The sequence below is a fragment of the Patiria miniata genome, unplaced genomic scaffold (genome assembly GCF_015706575.1).
Source record: "Patiria miniata isolate m_02_andy unplaced genomic scaffold, ASM1570657v1 HiC_scaffold_9, whole genome shotgun sequence".
Classification (NCBI taxonomy): domain Eukaryota; kingdom Metazoa; phylum Echinodermata; class Asteroidea; order Valvatida; family Asterinidae; genus Patiria; species Patiria miniata.
In genome coordinates, this window is record NW_024037076.1 from 19,354,074 (window position 1) to 19,376,154 (window position 22,081).

A 22,081-nucleotide genomic window follows, 5' to 3' on the forward strand; every position below is an offset into this window, starting at 1 on the left:
GAGGGGCATAGTGGTGCATATCGAGCACTCAGATCTGGTCCAATAAAATCGCGTCTACGAATGTTAAGAAGCGAGTTCCCATGACCCATTATTGCTACCGCGTCAATCAGGGTTTTAATAAGCCCCGCGATATCCAAGGTATTGTTTGCTGCGGTCTTTGCATTCCGCACTTGCAACAATTGGTCTACTGCCTTAGTGGTTGCAATTGATGCACATACAAATGCCTCTTGTATTTTTTTTGGAATTTCACATCCCTTGTATTTTAGGGCGGTCATACGTCTTCATTTTTTCGTTCAACTTTTCTTGTTGAATTTTACCATGTGCCAACGAGTTTATAGTTTTTGCCAACTGTTCATTGATAGCAGGGCCTTTTCATCGTCCTCTTGGTCAGTACCCGTAGGTTGAACTGAGTCAGTTTGCAACAGGTTAGTTACCTCATCTTCAGAGTAATAATCGCCCCTTTCGGGTACGGCTGTATCAGCACAGGATTGCTCGCCCTCTTCAGGTGCGAACTGAACTGAAGGCGCTGCGCTGCCATGTTCGCAATTTCGCTGCTGAGCTTATTAGCGCCAGTGCAAGATTTGACAATGAGAGAAGCCGGCGCGTTTTGCTTGGCATAAGCCTCGGTGAGACTTGTGACCGTCTGCTGCAGATTATACACCATATCGCGCAAATCAGGCTCATCGTCATTGGCGCTCTTAGGCGCTGATTTAGCTGAGTGCTTGCGTTTTTGCTTTGGCGCGGGTGTGGCAGGCTGCAGTGCTACCTGTGTCAGTTCAGACATCTCTGCGTTCAGTTGTGCAGTAACTAATGCTTCGTCCTCGGACGGATTGGCATGAATTTCAATGGAACATAAGTCCGTCATAATAAAAGTGGCCACAGCGTGGTCCTATGCGCGCTAAGTGGCGATACTTCCGCGTGTAACACGAAAAATACACTGACGGTTGAATGGGCATGGTGCCCCTTATATGCGCGCAGATAGCATTCTTTTCTTTGAAGAGTGGCATAGCTTTTAAATACCAAACAATACCATCTCACGTGATTCTGAATGGAGGTAATGGTGAGGTAGAACCTGTGGTATCAAGGAATGCAGGGTCTGGAACTACGTAGGCCTAATAAGCACAAATGGTTCTACCTCCATGGGCGTGACAAACGAAACTACATTTTCATGTTGCTTCGCTTCGCTCCGCTCATACGCGAAAAACAGTTTGGTTGTACAGAACGCCTTAACACTAAAGGGGCCGGGTTATTTTGACCATCTCTCAGCCGGGGGGCGCCCCCCTAAGATCTCGGCCATCGAGTGACGAAAAATTTTGAAACTCGGCACATGCATAGAGCAACTCTTCCTAAACATACCCAAGAAATTTCATGACTATAGGTCAAAGGGTTTTGGAATTATGGCTAATTAATTATTCATATGTCACTGTATGTACGAATGGCAATTCTGCTCTGTGTACACGACGTATATGCGAAAATTCAGTTTTCACGGCGCGTAGCGCCAGAAAATTTTTCGCTTCGCGGCAACCCGTGGTCCGATTTTTATGTTTTTGGTATCAAAAGATGCGCAAAGCTCGAGGCTAAAAAGTCATAACAGCTCGGGTCGCGAAAACAATTTTTTTAGAGGCTATCACGGTAAAATGTTGAGGGGGGGGGGCGGATTCCGCCCCCCCGGCCCCTTTAGGGTTAAGGAGGGACGGACACAGTATTTGTTTCAGAGTTTATTATAAATCATGGGGGGCTGGCCTGCGCACGGCCGGCACGCAGGTAGCCTTTCGCCCAGGCCATCGTGGCTTAATCAGAGCGGCGGAGTTGCGAAGACCCGAAGCGACTGGAGCAAAGATTTGATTGTAAACGCGGTCACGATCTCGTGGAAAACTAGACTCGCATTTTTTGTTTTTAAATTTTGTGCAAGCATCCGGGCGCGTCGACGCGTCCGGGTAGTAGCTACGCACACACAAAAAGGCTGATAATTGGTTGGAATTTTGCTACCCTTTTGAGGTAGCAAAAATCGAGATTATAAAGAAAAACATAAGAATTTCTCGACAAGTTATTAGAAAAGGCCCTCGTGCTTCGCCGCCCGCGTGTGTGGTCTCCATCTCCATTCGCTTCGCTGCTTCGCCGCTTTGAATGCGGGCAAGTTAAGCCACGGTGGCCTTGAAGCAAACCTGCTTCCTGGCAGCCGATGAGCGGCTGAAATACGTACGGCCGGTCACCGGGTGCACGGTCACGTCGACGTAGCTACATGTAGATCAACTGATCGTGTGGCGTGCACGATCACACCCGTACCAACGCACCCAGTACATATAGCGTTAACGCGTTTTGCCTTTGTACAGAGTCAGAGATAGCTAGCTAGCTACATTAGCTCAGCATAGCACAACATTAATCCAAACTTTGGCGCCGACAGAGCGGCAGTGCGGTATCGACGTAAGGTAAGTTTTCCGCCCGGATAGAAATTTGTAAACTTACTGTTTTATCTGTTAACGACACATTCAATTTGGAAATGTTTTTCGAAACGTTCTACAACTTTGTATTAAAGCAAATATAGGCCTAGCCCAGGTTGGACGACGTCTTCATCATGGTAGGGCCATGGAGCTTGCTCCATGGTAGGGCCTACACAACGGAGTCCAACCTGGGCTACAACTTGCAAGTTGGCCTAGGCCTACAATTAACATGTACATGTACAACTTTTACAACTGCGCCGATTATGATGACTCGAAGATACAAAAACTGTCACGCACGGAAGTAACTCATAACATTACCAATGGACTTGGAGGAATAGTCAACTAGAAGTAGAACAATATTAGAAGGGTAACTTCGGAGTTCGGGCCTCGACGTTACAAATTGCAATTTGTATGTAAGACCTTGGAATGTAACAGTATGAGTAGGCCTAGGCCTACATGTACATGTGACTTTTTTTAACATGTTGACAACAATCGCGTACTAAAAAAAGTAACTATTGTAATATGCGGGATATACTGGTACTGTACTCTGTAGTTTTCACAGAATTAATAGTCCGAAAATTTGGGACTCTCTCAATACTGTGTACAGTGTTACAGTGTAATACTTGGAGAAATGGTCAACTAGAACTTAGAAAATAGAATGGTAACTTCGGACTTTGACATTACAAATTGCAGTTTGGATGTAGGCCTACATGTATAATCTTGGAATCTAATGAATACAGGTCACATTTTTTGAGGTTTTACATTGGGGGAGATGCGACTACCAGCAAACATGGCAAACGCAGTGCACAAAGCGACCTCTGCTTGGCATCATTTCGCGATGTTTAAATTTGGAGTCACAAGCACAAGTTACAGCAAACAGCGTTTTAAACAAAAGTAAAAACAGGGAGATTTTTTTTAAAAATAATCTGACACATTTTTGATATTTTTGAAATTCCTGAATATTGAAAATTTTGATATTTCGATATGATAAAAAAATTGGAAATCGGCGATATCAAAATAATATCGAATAATCGAGTAATATTGATATATCGACCGTGCTCAATTGGGGTATCATTTCTATCTGAACTTAATTTACCTCTTCTTTCCTTTCCTTTTCTCGAATAGGTGATGTTGGGTGTAAGAATTGCTCTGGGGGGATGTCGAGGTCGGGAATCATTGCGTAGCTATGTAAAGGTAAGCATTTTTGAAAGAAATTCAATAAAGGTGATCTTTGTCAATTTTGAAAATGAGGTCGGCCAGTTGTCATTTTGTCGGATCTTTTAGTTTGAAGTAAAGTAGGAATCCAAAAGGGGCAGTTTTGTGCCATTAGATTCAAAGATGTGATTATGGAGGAGATTGAGAAAGAACAAAAACCCTGTATGTTAATACTTAAAAATGTATTCCTCTATATTTCTTTGTAAAGCAAAATCCTCCCATTTAATGTTACGTGTATAGCATTTCTTTCTTTTTAATTCTTCACACATCTCCATTAGCACACTTTGAAATGCACATAGAAAGTACCGGTACTACATTAATGATTGTAATCGATGACTGCTGTTAATTGTTATACATTTACAAATTCCCCTTTTCAAATTGATGTCTTGTCATTTGTTAAGGTTATTATAGTACTTCTTTGCAGCCGAGATGAGCATTGAAGGTGTACCCCTACAGACTTTTTTTTTTGCTGGGTTTTTATTTGCACTCTCTGACCACTCACTCATCTTGTCTTTTAGTTATTTGTTTAAATGTGCTTGTTTACTAGATGGTATATATCTGTGTATGTTTGTATACAGACATGCGTTATTCAGGTTTATACAACACCTGAATAAATCACCGTCATCTGATTGGTGAATTGTAGATCACGTGACATATTATTATTCGGTATAATGCACGGTGCGACCATGCGTTATACCCATGCGTTACACCGTTTCACTTTGCGCTTGTTCCATGACGCGGTATTTGCGTGCAAAATGCATGCTGGTGTGCGCGTTCAGCGTAGCGCGTATTGTTCCAAAGAGCCAGCGCTACAGCGTTGGGTTCAAACATTTTCGTGAAGGGGTAGTTCAACATCTTTAAAATCAAAATAAATTGTAGTTTACAATTTACCAATCAACTGACGAGAATTTATTCTGGTGTTGTATAAAACAAATAACGAATGTTTTACGTTCGTGCGATGGAAAGAATAATTTCATTCGGTGACAGATTGAATGTTCTATTCCACTCGGCTTCGCCTCGTGGAATAGAACATTCAATCTGTCACCTCATGAAATTATTCTTACCATCGCACTCACAAACATTCGTTATTTGTATAATGTGTACTCCCTGACCATTCATCCATGTGTCTTTTAGTTATTTGTTGATGTGTTTTTTTACTAGATGGTTTTTATAATATTAAGTACATTAACTACACTTACCGTCATCTTTTTATGCCCCGCGGCGAAGCCGAAGGGGCATACTGTTTCCGCCTTGTCCTTCCGTGGGTGGGTGGGTGTGTGGGGGGGGGGGGGGGTGTGGGTGTTCCTGCATGGCATTACGCCTGAGGACAGACAACAAAAGGAGCACAAAGGGGCCATTGATCCTCGAAGGAAGGTGCCTATTGTCCTCGAACGCAGGTTTGTGTGCTTAGTCTATGGGAGAGTGTTATGTAACAGGGACAAAGGAAAACACAAAGCCAATCCTCGGAAGCATAGCAAAAAACGACTGTGTGTGTGTGTCCGGACAAATCTTGTCAGCGCGATAACTTGAGAAATACTTAACATATGAACTTGAAATTTGGTTTGTGTATTGTTCTTGGTAATCCTAAGAAGCCTATTGCATTTGGGGCCGAAAGGTCAATGGTCAAGGTCACAGTGACTTAAACAAAAGAAATTTTGTCAGCGCGATAACTTGAGAAATACTTTACATTTGAACTTCAAATTTGGTTTGTGTATTGTTCTTGGTAATCCTAAGAAGCCTATTGCATTTTGGGCCGAAAGGTCAAGGGTCAAGGTCACAGTGGCTAAAACAATAGAAATTTTGTCAGCGCAATAACTTGAGAAATACTTTACATGTGAACTTCAAATTTGGTTTGTGGATCGTTCTTGGTAATCCAAATAGGCCTATCGCATTGGGGGTCAAAAGGTCAAGGGTCAAGGTCACAGTGGCTAAAAAACAATAGAAATCTTGTATTTATTCTGAGATCATTGGGATTAGGGATTAAGTCATATAAAGCCTACAGAAGACACTAATGCTGTCAATGAACGTTCCATGTGACCAAGGTACATGTAAGTTGATGTTAAAAGAGTGGTGTTATGTCATGGGAACAGTCACGGTTGCGGGGCATTTGTGTTTGTAAACACACCTGACTTGTTTTATTTCTGTTGTTTTAAGAATACTTGACCACCATCTCATTCTTTTTCCTGGCTACAAAAAATTAGAGCCCCCCCCCCCCCAGGTATACTTTTTTATCCACCAACTGGCCCAATTTTGTTTTTACCCAATTTTAGTTTGTATTGAATTCAACATGAGGTGTAACTCGGTGTCCTAGTTGTCGTAGAATTTTGCAGAGCATTGGGATGTTTTTTCAGTAGGGTAATAGAATTTTTGTATGGAAAATAACATTGACGCCACACCAGTTTATTTTCTTAATATTTTACCAGTTTCCCCATAATAAGCTGAGAACATAGCAGACCATTCCTACAGGATGTAACTTGTGTTTTGGATTTTAATTGGAGCCTCAGTGCTTATATGTATGTTGAGAAAAAAAATACCTGTTAATTTCACAAATTTACAAAAGTATGACATTTAGTAACTATTGAAACAGAGAAAGACTGTGTACAGTTTTCAATAAAACAAAAAAAAACTAAAAAAATATAAAAAAACCCAGAGAAGTGGCTCATTTGTCTTCTAGTCATGTGGGGGAAACTGGTTTTTAAAAACCTAAAAAATGTACACTGAACATACAGTGTCCACAGTTTTTCTTTTACAAAAATGCAGAATCAAATCTCAACTCAATGCACTGAAACATTATCACACAACTACCGGGTAGGAGTCTCGCCAAACATTATATAATGCAATTACTCCCAGTCCCCCTGTTACATCTGATATAAGATTTTGTATATTCAAGACACATCTTTAAATCCCTTCTATCTCCAAGAGTGATTGTAAAGCAAAATACCTATAGATCAAGCAAATAAAAATCAAATGGAACTCAATTTAATGTTATTTGTATGGTAGATCACACAGGTGAGACGTAACATGGACACAAATATAAAAGCTAGGTCGCGCTTTTGGACCCCACATTTGTGGAGGGACCCACACACATGTATTGTAGGGTGTGATTGTATGAATCTGGGCACGCGATCACTGTACTCTCATGGGTCCCCTTCAAGGGAAAAAGCATTGTGCACACTGTTGTTCAAAGCAACGCCCCTATGATGAAGTATCTGAACAACAACTAGCACAATGATTTTGCCATTGACGGAGGCCTCCGTGATCTGAGAGAGGAGGAGTTGTCAACTTTCAAGCGTTCTTTAAAGAACTTCCTTTTCCCAGATCTCTCTTAAATTGCCTGTTCCCCCCCCCCCTTGAATTTTGTTATTGCTGCGTTTTCCCCCTTTTGTTACGCACTGTGATCTTGGTATAGCGCGGTATAAATACTATGTATTATCATTATTACTAGGCACGGAGTTGGCTGTCTAGCATGGCTGCTGTGCAGCCTCAAAGCACCGAAAGCAGCAGTAGACGCACCTGCAGCAGTTTTACCAACCCCGCCGTCAAACCTGTTGAGCAAAAGATGGGCCCCGTCTGCTCCTACAACGAGTGGGATCCTCTGGAGGAAATCATTGTGGGACGGGTAGAGGGGGCTGCAGTGCCTCCGTTCAGTATAGAAGTCAAGGTACCCCAACTAAAAAACTTAAAAGATCACCCATCACAAAAGTTTCCAAGATTCTTGCTTACATCATAAACTAACATCTGAATTTATTTTTTACAAAATTTGAAGCATAGTTACTTGCTTTTTCGTAATTCAAGGTCAAAGGTTATTTCATTACGCATTTTCTCTGCGCTTCATGCTGCGATTTTGGTTTGATTTTATGAAACGGAGGCCATTTAAAGAGCTTTAATATGATGTAGAACTTGGCTTTATAGGTGCTATAGTTTTGGCGATACAAGTATTTAAAGATCTGAGGTCATGCTAATTAGTCAAAAGTTTGTTGAGTCGTATCTCAAAAACTAATGAGCCAATTTACCACACAAAAAAAACCCAGTTCTGGGGGTTTCTCATATAGTCCAATCATCACACCAAATATCATTTCAATCTGTGCGGGTCGAGTGCATAATCGTGTTGAATCGGTGCAGAATGACCCAATTCCATACAAAGTTCTGATTATATTGATGTCATTATTTTGTTGTCATCATTTTGATCTCATTACCCGGCAAACTTTTAGAAATCTGAATTTTTTATCAAAGGTCCGGGTTTTCTTCAAAATGACCTTATGTCACACAGAATAACTTGACAGAAGTGTAGCGTACTGTCCACTGTCCTTTATTTTTTGAAGAAAGTTTGTTCATAACTTTTTTTGGTGATAGAATAGAAAGCTTTGATATAAACCGATAACAATTGTCCTTTTCTACCCACACAGGCCAACACCAACGAAAAGCACTGGGACTTTTTCAAGAGATCCGGTGGCTGTTCCTTTCCAGCTGAACATGTCGAGAGGGCCAAGGCCGAGATTGAAGAACTGTGTAACATACTCCGTCATGAGGGGGTCACAGTCCGACGTCCTGAGCCGGTCGACTTCCAGAAAGAGTACTCCACACCCGACTTCACTTCAAGCGGTGAGATTCTCTTCTTGTACATAAATGGATACCCTTTGTATTGTTACACACCTTTTCAACAGAGGGTGTTTAAGTATACCAATATAACATGGTTTGCGGGTGGATAGTCAATATTAGCTCCCCAAGGTCTTGAAAGTTGACAAAATACTTATTGTCTGGCCACCCAAAATAAAGCATGTTATACATGTATTTGTTTTACAATACCTCATATATTCACCAAAATTTTGTCTGAGTTACGCATCATCCCGGCAAAATGTTGCTGTGCCTTTGCGGCCATCTTTTCATATAGCTACATGTAGGGCGATGGTCATGGTTGTAACCCATGCGATAGGCAACCCATGCCATATGCAACCCATGCCATATGCAACCCATGCCATATGCAACCCATGCCATAGTCGACTGCGTGAATCCTCACGTGCCCGCTTGATAAAAAGAAAAACTAGCGGCTGACATGTGATCGTGAATGGACCAGGAAGAAGTTGGCTCTTGTTGATGAATATTTATGAGGTATAGTAATTATTCAAAGTTCAAAACAAAATGTGTGTGTTCAGATCAAATGTGCAGATATTGGTTTTAATTGGAGGGTAAAACTGAATATTTCACAGCTGGGTTCAGGTTTAAAATAAAATCAAGAAAATGTATTTACCCATAAGAAACTGTACTACATTGTACTAAATGTACATTGTGTTTTTTTCACTGATGAATCAGTTACCGTAAACCTTTAAGTGCTTGAGCGGTTTCGGGAACCACAGGGAGTGTAGGTTCATACATTTTCACATGAATTTCTGGGAAAAAAGTTTGGAAAGTTTCTGTAAATTGTAACATATCCTAAGGAAAATGTTGCAAACATGATGAAGACATGAGGAAAAGCAGCATTTGCTTATAACTCAGCAGATCCTTCCCCTAGCCCTAATGTGTAGTTGCCCTATTTTAACTTTACTCTGAACTATAGATACCCACATTCTGTTGAAGACAAAATAATTAACTTATAGTAACTAGAAGGACAGGACCATCACCAGAAAAAGATCATTTTATTAAAAAAACAGGATTGTATGCTGCTATGCCACGAGACATTCTCCTGGTAATTGGCGATGAGATCATAGAAAGTCCCATGGCCTGGCGTTCCCGATTTTTCGAGTATCGGGCCTACCGCCCACTGATGAAGGAATACTTCAGGGCGGGAGCGAAGTGGACCACTGCGCCCAAACCACAAATGAGTGATGAACTCTATGATATGGTACTTCACTGCTATTTGCTTGGGTTGGGTTGCTTTTTCTGGGCTTCTCTTGTTCTGCTTATTAACCCTTCAACTATTGACATAAGTATTATTGGCTTCACATTGAAAGGGATTTTGCATTTGAACGGAACAAACATGGACACTTTTGGGTGTTACAACCCTCCTACTATTTAAACAGTTACAGACAGTCAAAATTTCCATCTACTTCCCCTGCTATACTTCTACCACAGGCTAGTCACAAACAGTCAGATCATATGTCAAGCAAGCACTGTGACTAGTCGATTCAGTCGACAGACCACAAACAGACAAAGCGGGCAAGCTGTGGACACAGCTGGCTTGTCAAACACCCACAGTCATAGCAAAGCGGTACTCAAGTTACTTAAATAGTCACAGCCAGTCAGCCCTGCTTTATGTAGGCTGGCAATTCTTAACTGTAAAAAAACAGTCACTTGATTGATTTTGACTGAAAGGACAACTTGGCTAGAGTGTATGTTTGCATAGGAGGGTTAAGAAACTGTGCTTTTTGGAATTTTTTGGTAAACTAACGGAGACTGCTGTCAATTTTACAGAAACTTGTCAACTTAAACAAACTTAAACATGTACTTCACTGCACTGTGCATTGGTTGCGTTGGTTTTTCTGTGCTAATGTCTGGTTCTGGTTATTAATTCTTCCCCTGTGTTTCGGGAGGGCCACTGGTAATATGGTATACATATATCCGTACTCGCACAAAAAATTACTTACAACAGGGAAAAACCTTCTGATTAACAGTTTTGGATATTAAAATGTAAATCTGTTTTATGGCTGTGCATTTTTAATTGTTTTGGATTGAATAGTCAAATATTTGATTTTGAAATGCACTGATCAGCTTCAACATGCGCTAGGCTGGCAATCAGGATTTGCGAGCACGTGCCCTTGTAAGTCAGAAATATGTGTGGGCAGTTTCCCATATGGATTTGGAATATGCTAAGATGGGTATGGTTCCTAGTAAATCATGCTAGGGAGTTAAAATAATACTATAAACAGGTAGCAGTGGCTGATATTTATCCGATTTTAAAGACGAAACTTGAGATTATTGCATGCATAATTATGAATTTATTAGTAAAAAAGGTCCATAGTCCATTGGTTTTTTATGAACTCGGAGGCAAATGTCACCGGGCAACTTTGAAGTTGCTTTTTTAATTGATTTTAACACGTTTCTAGTTTCGACACTAACATGTTACTACTTGTAGCAATTTTCTCATTGGTGCTTATTTGTCTTATGACTTTATTTTCTCTCAGTTAACCATCTCATTTACAGCTGGTTCTACATGAACGCATTTTCTTTGTTTTAATCTCTTGTTGATTTGTTTTCGTTGAGGATTATTTAGGGTTTTTTGGTTTTGTTGTTTTTTTAAGTTCTGGCAATGTTTTTAATGCAATTAAAATGGAAACCACTCCAACTGCTTATTGGGAATTCAAAGTTCTGGCAGCACGTGGGTTCTTCAACTTTCCCAAGTTCCCCTTTTCATGGTTGATCCCTCGGTGAGACGAAGGTTTCCATTCACCACTTGTTGCAGAACTACCCTATGGACTCGGTGACGGAGCGCAACACACTGGCAGCCAGAGGCCGATTTGTGACCACCGAGTTTGAGCCCTGCTTTGACGCGGCCGATTTCATCCGGGCAGGCAGGGACATCTTCTGTCAGAGGAGCCAGGTGAGCTGTAGTTCACATCCTATGTCATTAGATTTACCCTGGCAAAGTAGTAAATATTTTGACTCAAGTCTTATCAATGACGTTCAAGAGCAAAGGTCCACATATTTGTCTCTTTTGTTTTCGTGTTTTTTCCTCCCACTTTGATGAAGCATACATGTAAAAATACAAGTTTTGCATGATCCCCTGCATGTACATGTACATATTGCACTTTTGTTAGATGCTCTCTAGGCCAAGCCTTTCTTCATGGGCAATTCCAAGCAAACAGGGACATGGCCCCAAAAAATCAAATTCATTCCTGAACTTCCTTTTCATTTTTAAGTTATTGCTAATAGATGCAAGGACCAGGATATAAACTTTTTTTAGTCAAATCGCCATTGTTTTCTATGAAATATGTTACGTTTCTTCCTTGTGATGTTTGGCTTATAAAATGTACTACTTTATGTGCATTCTCATTTGTTCGCATTTTTTCTTGGGAAAAGCAGAAGTCACAAACTTAATATGCAATTTAGCAGTATGACTTTATACCTTACAAACAAAATAAAATTATAATCTGCCCATGACTTTTCTTGAAGAAAATTAGGTGCACAGCTGCTTAGACATATGAAATGCGAGTTCACGAAAAAAAAAAAAAAAATTTTATTTTTTTTAAACTGGTAGTGATTATATTGCTGACAATTAATAATTTGCTTCTTCCACCAATACAAAGTATAAAAGCAACTAGTATTAAAACCAAAAACCCAGCACATTATAATAGAGAGCCCTTGGAATTTGAAATGCGAATGACAAATGAAATGCAAGTGACAAATGAAATGCGACTGACAATACCAATTTCTATTATAAGAATGCAGACAGAGAAGCTCTTAGATGGTAATATTGAGGGAAGTGCATGCACTATGTATGCTTACTGTCTTAAGACCTGTAGAAGGTACATGTAGGCAGGCATCATTTATGGTATCCATGATGCATTGCATCTCCATAGGAACAGTTCCAAGTTTTATTTCTATATGAACAGTCTGACCCTACACGTATAAAACTTGTAGGTTAACTGTTGAAAGTCAATTTTGGTGAAATAATCCATGCTCCTGCTGCTAAGGTTGTGAGTTCATTCAAATAGTACATGAATGGATGAAAACAATTCAGTTTTTAACAACTTAAGTATTGGACTGCATGCAGAATGTATTTCAGAAATTCCTTTTTTTTTCATTGAAATTAATATTTTGAGTATTTTCAAACAATTTTGCAAGTTGTTTAAAAAGACAAAGCCAAGATTTGGTAAGAATTGTGGAGGAAAAGCTTCATTTTGTTCAAAACTTAATTAATGGCTAACTGAAATGCGAGTGACAGCATTTTTCCCCTGTAACTTAAAATCCTTTTTTTTTTCATTGCAATTTGTATTTTGAGCACACTTAAAAGGTTTCTATTAAAGGTTGCTTGAAAAGACTTAGCTAAGACTTGATAAGAGTTTTGGAGTAAATGCTTCATTTTGTTCACAACTTAACGAACGGACAAACTGAAATGCGAGTGACGGAAATGCAAGTGACAGCACTTTTCCCCTCTAACTTAAATACAGTTACTTGTTGAAGATATTTGTTACCCTCATTTATACTTCAGTATGGTAGGTATCTAGTACATATAACCATTTGGTTGTGGTACATTTGGTTTGAGGAAACTTTTCAATTAAAACCAAGACAATTTTTGGCATGTCCTTTTCACAAAATGCAAGTGACAGTTTTGTCCAGCAGTGCCATGCTCATATTTAGTATCATTTCATTTTTATACCATACAGTTAATGCCTTATATACTGACGATTTCCAAACCAAAAATGAAAGAGTAATTCTCTCTTTTTTGTAAAAAGTACACCACTAAGATTGGAAAAGGATGCAAAAAAGTGAAATGCGAGTGATGCTGGAATCGCTCTTATGTATTATTCTGTTTTGTCTAGATACATATATCGGTATGTACTTCTGTCGATTAAATGCTGGGTTTTTTGAGGGTCAGTGTTCATACTTTTCTGTATACATTCATAGTTTTTCGTAAGTTACGGTACATGTCTTGCATTCTTGGCATTTCTTTTGTGCACTGGTTGCACTTTGCATTTGGTCGAGGTCACATTAATAACAATTATCATAAACCCTGGCTAGCAAGGATGCCTTAACAATGTATGGCCTCCGCCTGTCCCATGTATGACACCGGCTAGCTATACAACACATGAAATTTGAAGGATGTTTTACAGCTCCATGCTTTAAACAAAGCCTCTACCATTATGTGACCACATGTATAGCATGAGCCCCAAACCCCCTGCGGCCCTGGACTAGTGGTGGTAATTATTAGCACTAGCCTACGATTACCTACATGACTACATGTATAAGGGACCGGTGAAATAACTTTCAAACTTTCAAGGTTTTATGGGGAGCCTCCTTGCAATATTGCATTGTAGGGTTGAGCAAGTTTCACTGTATCGTTAAAACAAACAAACCACTTTAGAAGCTAAATTGGAATTTACAAAATAGATGATGTCAGGCCGGGTGCATATCAGACTGGATTTTTTTTTAATTTTAAATTTTTGGGGGGGGGGGGCAGGCAATCAATGGAACAGACTTGTGATTTAAACTTTGAACAAGTTGGATATTCTATCAAGTACAAGTTAGAACAATCGCATACTAAATATTAAAAACAAATGCACAGCACTAGAAGAAGAAATACGAATAAATATATTCTGTATGAAAACTGTGACCAGTGGCACTAATAAACTGACAGATAAATATCAGTAACTGATCACCGGTCACCAATATGTGATGGGCATTGAGTGGTATATTCAGTTTATATTTCGTTTGGTCAGGTTTCAGGTTTATTTCCATACTATAAGGTAATTAAGTTGAATAATATACATCTGACCAACCGTAAAGGCCACTCTCTAGGCCACTCGGGTTGGGACACACCATTTTGGGGAGCCTGCCCTAGGGGATTAAGATATTTATGAGCACTTAGGCCAAAAAAAAAAAGTCTCCGGTTTCTGGTATGCGCGCGCGTCGCCGTAGCCATGCGCGTCGGCAAAATGAAAAGGGTTTTTTTTTCAATAAAAGATGATGTCTCAAAACCACCAAACTCACTGGTTTGACTGGAATCCTGCTGCTGCACAATTTTAACGTGTTTTTAGATGGGGTTATGATCGAGAATAAGCTTTATGTGGCCTCTCTGGACTCCCATATATTTGCACTAAGTTTAGTCGGGCACCATTTGCAGTCATCAGCCGACAATTGAAGCAAAAAAAAAAAAGGTAAAAAAAAAAAAAAAGCCACGTCGCCGCACCACTTTTTGGGCAAGCTCCATACCAGAAACCGGAGACTTTTTTTTTTGGCCTTATCCTATAATTGGTTCCCATAAAGGAGCGAAGGTCACTCTGCCTGAGAGATTTGCATGCAGGGTTGAGCATTAGTTTCATGGCCTGATCAAAACAAGCAAACCACATTAGTGGTTTCATGACGTCACGCCCCATTCATAGTCGGGGTGGACATGTGTGCTTTAGACATGTCAGATCATTGAAACAGACTAGCGGTTTCATTGAAAATAACTTCGAATATTCGATCAAGTACAGGTTCAAACAATCGCATACTAAATGTTCATTCAAATATGTACAGTACTAATAAACTGACAGATTAATATCTGTAACTGATCACAGGTCACTAATCTGATGGGCATTGAGTGGATGCAGTTTATCTTGGCGATGAGTACACCGTCCACCAGATCTCCTTCAACGATCCCAACCCCATGCAACAAACCACTTTAGAAGCTAAATTGGAATTTACAAACTAAATGATGTCAGGCCGGATGCATACCAGATTGGATTTTTTTCTAATTGTTTTTTTGGGGGGGGGGGCCTCAGGCAATCAATGGAACAGACGTGTGGTTTAAACAACTTTGAACAAGTTGGATATTCTATCAAGTACAAGATAGAGCAATCGCATACTAAATATTAAAAACAAATGCACAGCACTAGAAGAAGAAATACGAATAAATATATTCTGTATGAAAACTGTGACCAGTGGCACTAATTAACTGACAGATAAATATCAGTAACTGATCACCGGTCACCAATATGTGATGGGCATTGAGTGGTATATTCAGTTTATATTTCGTTTGGTCAGGTTTCAGGTTTATTTCCATACTATAAGGTAATTAAGTTGAATAATATACATCTGACCAACCGTAAAGGCCACTCTCTAGGCCACTCGGGTTGGGACACACCATTTTGGGGAGCCTGCCCTAGGGGATTAAAATATTTATGAGCACTTAGGCCAAAAAAAAAAAGTCTCCGGTTTCTGGTATGCGCGCGCGTCGCCGTAGCCATGCGCGTCGGCAAAATGAAAAGGGTTTTTTTTTCAATAAAAGATGATGTCTCAAAACCACCAAACTCACTGGTTTGACTGGAATCCTGCTGCTGCACAATTTTAACGTGTTTTTAGATGGGGTTATGATCGAGAATAAGCTTTATGTGGCCTCTCTGGACTCCCATATAGTCGTGTCCCCTAACGTGGCGCACTTCGAAGCTTACCCAACTTTCCTCATGTAGTGTTGCCAAACCTCTTTGTTGATAAACCTCAAATTCATGCAGTGAAATACTGGTACTTTTACCTTTTTAATGCTTGCTATTTAACCTCTGTGAACAATTTCGGTTTCATAAAATTTAATCCGAAATGCAAAAACGGTCGCGTCCGGAAATTGGGCACAAATTGGCGGAGTGTTCCCTAACGTGGCGCACTTGAATAAATCTCAGAAAATTCCAAATTAACATTTAAGAATTTCTGTAAATTTGATAAATTCTGATAAATCATTATTATATTTACTTACAAACCCAGCCAGATGTTTGTCAGTAAATCATTTTCTTATTTTTCGGGGCATTTTCAAAGGGTTCACTTTGCACTTGAAAATAAAATCGGAAAACCACGCCAAAATATGTTTTTCTTTTAACTTTGTAACGGGTAAATAAATTCGTGATTTATAAACGGGAGTGTTTAAAACTTGATGAAATTTCACTTTCTGTGAAATTTCAGTTAAAACTTTTGCTCTAGCTAGGCGCTACCGGCGAAAAATCAAAGTGCGCCACGTTAGGGGCCGTGCCACGTTAGGGTACATCAACAATATATTTGCACTAAGTTTAGTCGGGCACCATTTGCAGTCATCAGCCGACAATTGAAGCAAAAAAAATGGGTTAAAAAAAAAAAAAAAAAGCCACGTCGCCGCACCACTTTTTGGGCAAGCTCCATACCAGAAACCGAAGACTTTTTTTTTTGGCCTTATCCTATAATTGGTTCCCATAAAGGAGCGAAGGTCACTCTGCCTGAGAGATTTGCATGCAGGGTTGAGCATTAGTTTCATGGCCTGATCAAAACAAGCAAACCACATTAGTGGTTTCATGACGTCACGCCCCATTCATAGTCGGGGTGGACATGTGTGCTTTAGACATGTCAGATCATTGAAACAGACTAGCGGTTTCATTGAAAATAACTTCGAATATTCGATCAAGTACAGGTTCAAACAATCGCATACTAAATGTTCATTCAAATATGTACAGTACTAATAAACTGACAGATTAATATCTGTAACTGATCACAGGTCACTAATCTGATGGGCATTGAGTGGATGCAGCGTCATCTTGGCGATGAGTACACCGTCCACCAGATCTCCTTCAACGATCCCAACCCCATGCACATTGACGCCACGTTCAACATCATCGGTCCAGGGTTGGTGATTGTCAATCCCGACCGGCCGTGCAATCAGCTCAGCATGTTCAAGAAGGCCAACTGGGATTTTGTGACCGCTCCTAAGCCCGTGTTTCCTGACGGTGAGGAGAAGTATCTGTACTGCAGTGATTTCACTAAACTTTGCGCAATTTCGTAACTTCACTTTTGGCACAATTATTGCGTAAGTGGGGCAACATTTCACGCTATGCAACATTTCACTTTTGACACATCCCGCGTAAGTTTCATCGTGCATAAGTCCGATACTTGTGCAACAAATTAGGAAGTAACTTGCACAATCATTTTAGGTGGTGTAAGTTGTGGCATGGCGACTGAAAATGAACTAGTTTACGATCATCAGGGAGCCTGTCATTGCACAACTTATCAAGGTTGATAAAAGACACTCATAGCCTTGTGTTTGAGGTAAATGAATTATTTTGCTTGTGACAATTTTTTTTTAGAGTTGCTGCATGAGCTGCCGAAGAAAGTTGGGCAAAAGTATTTTAAATATGGTGGGCAGAGGTGATTCAACAACTGTATCGTGATGAACAGTATCATACACAAACAACAGTAAAACATGTTGTTATCACAGAATTTAAATTATTTAAAACCTTTTGCACATACGCCAAGTTCAATTGTAATGCTATTGCGCAGCTGCGCAACAAATTTAAAGCGTAAGTCCTACGCATAACATAAGTTACGCACTGTTTCGTGAAATCGTCTGTAGGTCCCAAGGTGTCAAAGTTTCTCGAACCCATTCTCTCCAACATATTCGATTTTTGCCCCTTACAAATTTTAATTGGCATGTTTTATTCAAATGGAAAAATCAACCTTTTTCCTATTTTGGACATTTTCAGTCATCCTAAACTACAATATTATCAGATAATATTGGGATTCTTCTGTAACCTAAATGCACAAAAGAGATACACATGAATTATTGTTGGGCAACACAAAGAAATTTGTACAGTAAACGGTGGAACACCTTCATAACAAGGTCCTGGCTTGGGACTTTACAAATTACCTTTTATAACAGGTACCTTGTATTGAACAGTAATGGAAAACACAAAGACTTGGGACCTAATATTTTGCTTGCTACATGTATAAGCAGGATGCTGTATTAACAGTGCTCTTATCATGGTTCGACTGTATTCCAAATCTAAAGTGGGCAGATTTTTTTGTTTCAATTTCTCAGCAAAAAGTTAGTTACATTCGAATTGCTAGAAAAATAGCGATTGAAAATTGTAATCAATATTTAAAAGTGAAACTCAAATTACGAAGGGAGACTATTAATGGAACTATTAAAGGTGTACAATGTACTGTCTGTGTTTGTTCATAGTTGCACCCTTAAAAAAGGTTGTTTTTTTATGTTTTTTTTTTCAAAGTGCCCTTCACCAAAAGTTATTCACTTTTGAATGAGACATCAGATGACAAAATCTGCCCAAATTTAGCTTTGAATTTGTAATCAAAATACATATAATACATACATGTATAGAAATTAAAAGGTATAAAACAGTCCAGTATAACTTAAAATGCTTCAAAATCACATTACAGAATTAGGCCCAGGTAAGAACAGCAAAAAAGAGTATAATCAGAGAATAAACAAGAACGACCGATAGGCCCTAGATATAGTGAAACGCACATGAATTTGATGCTCCTTGTTAATGTTGTTAGTCCCCATTATCTGATACAACGTGCTCTCTGGAGACATGCACACAATAGGGAACAAAAGATTGGACACGTCTCCACAGGGTAATTTCTATAGATGAATACGTCTCCACAAGGTTATCACGAAATAGATATATGGACTTTACTAAAAAACTAGGAATTTCCAAGGCACCTCAGTAAGTTGATCTGTCGCAAATGGAAGAGTTTTAGAAAAGGGATATTAAATCCAAATTTCAGCCAAGGAAATTAATTCTGGTTAAAATAAGAGCCATTTGAAACTAGACTTTCAACTCGAAAACTTTACTACACGAGAACAAAGAAATGTCTCCACAAGGAAACAAATTCCAGTATGCGTGTTTGTGTACTTTACATCTATTCCTCCCTTTCTTTGTTCACAGACCATCCCCTATGGATGTCCTCCAAGTGGCTCTCCATGAATGTCTTGATGCTGGACCCTAAACGTGTCGTTGTGGACGAAATCGAGAAACCAACGCAGGAGATGTTCCGTCGCCTGGGCATCGAGTGCATCTGCGTTTCTATTCCCTTTGCTAACTCCTTCGGTGGCGGCTTCCACTGCTGGACCAGCGACATACGCCGCCGGGGCACCCTAGAGACCTATTTTTAAACTTTGAAACTTTTTCTTACGTAAATCAGATCGTTTTCTCACTCGCAGTATACATTTAATACAGTACCATGATAATATTCTTCCTTTTCAAAATTATATTTATAGACATAAAATGTATTTCATATATGCTATAATACATGTTTATGGTAGATCCATTTTAAAATAAACTGTTCTTTCTATGGCTTAGTCATTAGCCAAAATGTATTTTAGCTGCTTCAAGAAACAAAAAATCAATAAAATAAATCTGAAGCAGATTATTTAACAACTAATCTGTCAATCTTTCTGCTCAGTAGGCATACTTTTTGAGAAAAGTGCAAATGCACGTTTATTTTTCTCGACACAAAGCAAGGTTTCCATTGATAGCCCTCACTTCCAAAATGTTCATATGTTTTGAATTGCACCCTCTTGTGGTATGATCCCCAATGTGTGTCTCGAAAAAAAAAAAATCTTATTCATTCATATTTAGGCCTCATTGATTGCAAACTACTTTGGTCAATTCGGTGTAGTATTTGGAGGGGAAAAAAGCTGTTATTGCCTGCCAGACTCTTGCAGGGCAGGTTCATTAATTGTGTGCAAAATTAAATTCCGTTTTTAGAGGGTTGCAGACACAACAAATCAGAAAAAAGTTGGGTCTTTTAGTTAAAACGGAAACACAAATTGACAATTTGTAAGAGGAAAAATACCAAATATCCATTTTTTTTGGAGGAGCACTCCACTGCTCCAAAAGGGCTTTTGTTTCAGCTCATTCCAAGCAACTGCTTGAACATTGATGAACACGTAAGGTAGTTTAATGTAACAGAGGGAATGTCTTTATTTTGCCATTTTTCTTTTTAAAATATTAGTCTTTAGCTTATGGTTGTGGGGATTTATGCAGACTTATATAATTATGGTGAGATTCTTTTGTTCATGAATGGACTATAGGCCCTAGGCATAGTTATAATCCTTCTTGGACTGAACATTTTATTACAGATTCCTGTGCTTACAGGGATAGCGCAGGATTCCTTTGGCTAGTGTCGTTAGCACAAAATGGTGAAAATAAGTGCAGAATTCTGTGCTTAGCAGAGCCATGAAATTGGGCCAAAATTAATGTTATGTAGTTTTCAGGATGAGTAAAAAAGAAAGTGACTGGGATTAACATTTTTTTTTTCTTAAAAAGCAATCAAATTTAATACAAGAACGAAGTATGACTTCCAAGTGCATGTTCTTCCACTCATCTGAAGACCAAAAAAAGAATGACTGAAATTGATCCATGCTTTCAGATTTTTTGCATGTTTTACTAAAATAAGCTCTGTCCATGGAATGCCATTGGAAGCTATTGAGCCGAGTTAGAATTACAGAGTACACACTGGCACTCAAATACAAATGGGATCATTTGAGTCGAGACTGAATCATCATTTTTACAGTCGGATTTTGTGTTTGAATATGAGGAACAAGTCCACTGCCTATATTCTGAGTGGACGCAGCGTCGTCTTGGCGCTGAGTACACCGTCCACCAGATCTCCTTCAACGATCCCAACCCCATGCACATTGACGCCACGTTCAACATCATCGGTCCAGGGTTGGTGATTGTCAATCCCGACCAGCCGTGCAAATCAGCTCAGCATGTTCAAGAAGGCCAACTGGGATTTTGTGACCGCTCCTAAGCCCGTATTTCCTGATGGTGAGAAGTACATGTACCGCAGCTGATTTCACAAAACTTTAAATATTGATGACGATTTTTGTTTTCCTTTGCAAGTTTTCGTTCATTCATTTATGTGAAATACGTCAATGTTTTATTGTATTTTTTAGGTATTCATGTCGGTGGTGGACAGCTGCATTTTGTTATCTTTTTACTAAAATAGTCATAACTTGGGAATAGAGTATACAAATTAAGTGAAATCTTCACTGTTACTAGTCAATAACTTTTAGTCTGAAACTTTCACTGTAATATCTTTCAAGTCATCAAAAAACATGGTGCATAATTTCATGCAACTCTGACAGCAATATTTAACAATATGTTAATGTTATGTACATGGTTTTCAAGCACAGGTGTGTGGCACCCTTTACCTTTTGATTGCCCAACTATTTGTCAGTATTATAAGTTTTGACTGATATTACAAATGTACTTTATCACTATGGAATAACAGATGGTGCTGCAATAAAATTCAAGATTTCAACAAGCTTGTATATGTTGAAGGCTGTCATTTGTAATACGTTTGCAGATTTATCCCATTTTTGTTTGAACAAATACTTTATGAATAGGCCAAGTAGCATACACAGGGACCATCAGACGATATGGTGAAATGGTGCTCGGCGTTAACATAGTTACCTGTACATGTACATGTATGTATGTAGTTATCACTTTTTACAATTCACTAATAAAGGCCAAAAATGTAGGATCATGAACATTCAAAAATATAATTATTTGGCTTGACAGAATTCGACACCAGATCGCCAGCGCAGGGCGCTAGTGTGCCCTGCAAATTTGATAGCCACCACGTGCAGTGAAGCGAGTAAGCAGCTTGGGTCACTGTTGACCCATTGAGCTCCATGGTTGACACAAGTATTCATAGTATTCCCAGCTGTTCATCCATGGCAGATTAGTTCATTCTTGTGTGTAGGATCCTTGACCCATTAGGCCCCCCAAAAAAGTCTCCGGTTTCTGGTATGGAGCTTGCCCAAAAAGTGGTGCGGCGACGCGGCTTTTTTTTTTTTTTTACCTAACTTTTTTGCTTCAAATGTCGGCTGATGACTGCAAATGGTGCCCGACTAAACTTAGTGCAAATATATGGGAGTCCAGAGAGGCCACATAAAGCTTATTCTTGATCATAACCCCATCTAAAAACACGTTAAAATTGTGCAGCAGCAGGATTCCAGTCAAACC

At 39.3% G+C, this 22,081-nt stretch overlaps 1 protein-coding gene across 2 annotated transcripts; it reads left to right on the plus strand.

Annotated features, from left to right (window-relative positions):
* Positions 1 to 1,683: 1,683 nt before the first annotated feature.
* Positions 1,684 to 21,378, plus strand: LOC119720186 (glycine amidinotransferase, mitochondrial-like). 2 transcript variants are annotated; one of them, XM_038189756.1, is made up of 9 exons: positions 1,684 to 1,764; positions 2,334 to 2,429; positions 3,567 to 3,635; positions 7,102 to 7,317; positions 8,063 to 8,258; positions 9,305 to 9,495; positions 11,053 to 11,190; positions 16,804 to 17,032; positions 18,992 to 21,378. In XM_038189756.1, exons 3-9 carry the CDS (start codon positions 3,570 to 3,572, stop codon positions 19,216 to 19,218), a joined length of 1,263 nt encoding a protein of 420 aa, XP_038045684.1. In that variant the 5' UTR covers positions 1,684 to 1,764; positions 2,334 to 2,429; positions 3,567 to 3,569; the 3' UTR covers positions 19,219 to 21,378. The 2 variants fall into 2 exon arrangements, with proteins under 2 accessions (XP_038045684.1, XP_038045683.1); XM_038189755.1 differs by lacking the exon at positions 1,684 to 1,764 and having other exon boundaries at positions 2,001 to 2,429.
* The last annotated feature ends 703 nt before the right edge of the window (positions 21,379 to 22,081 follow it).